Source organism: Psammomys obesus, unplaced genomic scaffold, assembly GCF_907164565.1.
Source record: "Psammomys obesus unplaced genomic scaffold, mPsaObe1.curated_primary_1811, whole genome shotgun sequence".
Taxonomy (NCBI): domain Eukaryota; kingdom Metazoa; phylum Chordata; class Mammalia; order Rodentia; family Muridae; genus Psammomys; species Psammomys obesus.
This window is the reverse complement of record NW_026592890.1, coordinates 22,346,684-22,350,314: the sequence shown is the minus strand read 5'-3', so window position 1 is coordinate 22,350,314 and position 3,631 is coordinate 22,346,684. Positions and strand designations below refer to the sequence as shown.

General features: G+C 44.3%; 1 protein-coding gene across 1 annotated transcript in view; it reads left to right on the top strand.

Annotated features, from left to right (window-relative positions):
* Window positions 1-258: 258 nt before the first annotated feature.
* LOC129683261 (60S ribosomal protein L31-like) overlaps window positions 259-3,631 on the top strand; it is a 9,747-nt gene continuing 6,374 nt past the window's right edge. The window contains exon 1 of the mRNA XM_055615876.1: window positions 259-363. Within this exon, the coding sequence (XP_055471851.1) occupies window positions 259-363 (105 nt within the window). The remainder of the gene's footprint in view (window positions 364-3,631) is intronic.

Genomic DNA, 3,631 nt, shown 5'->3' with positions numbered 1-3,631 from the left:
TCTTTTAATATAGAAATCCAGCCTGTATGCTGGTTGGTGTTTTGAGTACAGTCTGAAGAGCTGACAGAGACTGAAGAGTGGAGAGGAAATGTTAGGGAGGGTGCAGAGTTTGGCCAGGGCTGGACTGTGGAGGACCAGGTGATGAGCTGCTGCAGCTGAAATAGAGGCCTGAGAAGCAGGTGGCTCGCTTAACTCGGTAAGTCGAGGAGAGTTTAAAGAGAAGTCTATGTACGAGGCGTGAGCATAGTTCAGTAAGGCATGGGAGATGAACACCAACAGGGAGCCATCAATGACCAGAGTGTGCAGGAGGAAGAAGAAATCGTAGCTGCAGGAATTTGGAACACCAGAGACTGGGCTTCTGAAGTCAGCTGCAGCCTTCTGTAGAGGGCTGTAGACATGACGGGAACATGCACACACACACATGCACACACGTGCAGAAAAACACAACAAAAACTTTAACAAATTAAAGAAAGGGGCTGGGGAGATGGCTCAGTGGTTAAGAATACTGGCTGCTCTTCCCAGAGGACCTGGGTTCAGTTCCCAGTACCCACACAGCAGCTCACAACCAACCATCTGCAACTCCAGTTCCAGGGGATCTGATGAGCTACTTATTTATTTATTTACTTACTTATCCATTTATTTATTTATTTTAAGATCTTATCTTCATTCTACACTGTGTATGTGTGTATGTTCACGTTCCTGTGGGTATCCACAGAAGCAAGAAGAGGGTATTCACTCTGAACTGCTGAGGCATCTATCTATCCCCTCTTTCCAACAAATAGGTTGGACTTCCAGTGTCCAGAGCTGTGAGAAAATCCACTTCCTCCATATAAGCGCTGTGGTATTTTTCATGGCAGATCTAGAAAACTAACACAAACGGGACACCATACAACAGTTAGTGGAGGGTGACACCATCATGTCTTCATTTTGGAAAAATGACCTGCCAGCAGCTAAGGATTCAGTGAGAGGTGTCCAGAGTAGATCCAGAGACCATTTTACAATCCCATGAGGGATCCTACTCCTAAAATAGATGGCGTATAGAGAAGTGGACTGCTGTGAGGGACGCTTAGGGAGTAAACTCTCCATTGTGTCATAATGAGTTGGGGTCTTCGATGAGGGAGAAGGAGCCAAAAAGTTTACTGATGAAACATTTATTGATGCCTGGTGGTGATGGCACATGCCTTTAATCCCAGCACTCTGGGAGGCAGAGGCGGGCAGATCTCTGTGTTCGAGGCCAGCCATGTGTACAGAGTGAGTTCTAGGACAGCCAGGGCTACATGGGGAAACCTTGTTTCAAAAAAACAAAACCATAAATAAGTAAGTAAAATTAAAAAAACTTGAACACGGGCTCTATGCTAAGCACTCACACTTCCAATGCTGAGCTGTGCAGTATGATGCACAGTCCCCAAGAGCGGTTAGCAATCTCTGAAAAGGATCAGACTTTAAAAACAAACAACAACAACACCCCTCCCCTGACCCCAGAAACAAAAACAAATGCTAGGCTGCTTTCAAAATTTCAAAGCCTAGCTCTGAAAACCTATTTAGTGCATTACACTTGGTGGTTCTTTCCTTCCTTCCTTCCTTTTTTCCTTCCTTGCTTCCTTTCCTCCCTCCCTCTTTCCCTCCCTCCCTCCTTCCTTCCTTTCTTCCTTCCTTCCTTTTTTTTGTGGCTCAGATCAGGACCATGGACATACTGGACTCTACTCCCCCACTGAGCTACACCCCAATCTTCTATTAATAAGTATCATAACACAATGTCTGCGGGTCTGGAATCTGGGCACAACTTCCTCAGCTCTGAGTCCTTCGCAGGCTGCTGTGAAGATTTCTGGTGTCTGTGGAGGCCATGCTCTCAGCTCCTGGTGGTCTGGGAAAGGTCTCGCCTTCAGTTTAGCGGGGAGAGGCTGGGAGCAGTTCCTGTCTAGTCACTGGCTGGAGGCTGGACTCGGTTCAGCTCTTTCCTGTAAGTACCTCTCCAACCTAGCACGCTGGAGGTCAGATGGGTGTTTAAATTATATTCCAATGTGCTGAAATAGTGTCTCTGTGTATGTGTGTTGTGAGAGAGAGAACGTGCAGACATGAGCATACCTATGTGTAGGCAAGAAAGCTCATACCAATTTTTATTCCTTTCATTTTAGCTTAGAAACTTTGTAAGGCAGGTGTTATCGATCATTCCCAATTTAACAGGCACACAATCAATGAAATGCTCAACTTTTTGTAGTTTCCCTTGCGGTACAAGGTAAGAGTTAGGGTTATGTCAACTTTTTTCATAACTGGATAAGATGAAATGTTCTGTATCGTCATCAATTAACACTTATAAAGCACAGATCTGAGGTTTTAGGATATTCTGTCTTCAGACATCTTCTCTGCCAGTTTTATGTTTTGGCAATGAAATGATGCTATTGGCATTTGGGTAACATTTTCTTTCTGTTTTCTCAGGGAAGATGTATTCATTTGCTACTCGGCACACAAGAACCATTCTCTACTCTTCTCTGCCCTACTCCATGCCCTGCCTTGCTGACTCTGCCTCTTCCAGATGCCGTTGACTTCCAGCTACTTGGTCAGTTAAAGGCGGGACTGGCAAGAGACAGCAAGGCTCCAAGGAGTGCTTTGGAGGGTCACTCTCCCAAACAACTGGGCTTCAACTGAACCACGGCTGTCTCTGTGTGCTCAGCTTCCTGAGGGAGAGCCTGCTTCCAAGATTCTGCTCTCGCTGGATTTCAGCATCACCCTGGCAACTGTTTTTGCCTAGTGCTTGAGACCCAGGCCCCTTCTTCTTTTGCATCTTTTAGCCTGCTAGCACTCTCTGAGCAGTTCTTTCCTTCTAGCCTTCAGTGAAAGCTTTGGCGCACAATCCATTTCTAGCCTGTTACGGGAACTATGAGTTTGGCTCATCTTCAAAATTAGAGTGAAATCCAGGAGGTGGAGCAGGTCACAAGCATCCTAGTAGATTGTCACACTGTGTCATATCGCATCTCTGGGTCTCTGCGATGTCTGCCGTGTTCTCTTTTGGGGACAGATGCTCAGTGAGCCTCAGTATCCCATATAGAATCTCTGGGGCCTACTGTAGCTGGAGCTGGCTCCTGTCTCATTTAGTCTGAGAGTGTTATAGGCAAAAAAGGAACTCTGGCCAAGGTCTCCTTGATCTATATGCACAAACCATGGTCTAAGGTAGCAGATCTGTCTAAAATGCCCTAACTTTGAATCTGGACCTGAGAAGCCAGATTTCCAGTTTGTCATGGAATTTGAGTTTAGTTAACTTAAAAGGAAATCAGCTTTTATGTAAATTTGATTTATTACCCAGAAAAGGTTTTACGAAGCAATTATAGCATAAATTCATACGATGACTTCCAAAAAAACAATGAAATAAACAAAAACTTTAAGGTATCAAGAGTAATTCCCAAGGATTTTAAGTTGAACCTTAAATAGCTGGGTTTACATTGAGGGATTTAAACAAAAACAATAACAACAACAAAAATCAAACTAGGATCTTGCTATATAGCCCAGGGTGAACTCACAATTTTTCTGTTTTAGCCATTGAGTGCTGGGATTACAGGCATGTACCACAGTGTCCACAAAGGAATTTTTATCTATCTATCTATCTATCTATCTATCTATCTATCTATCTATCTAT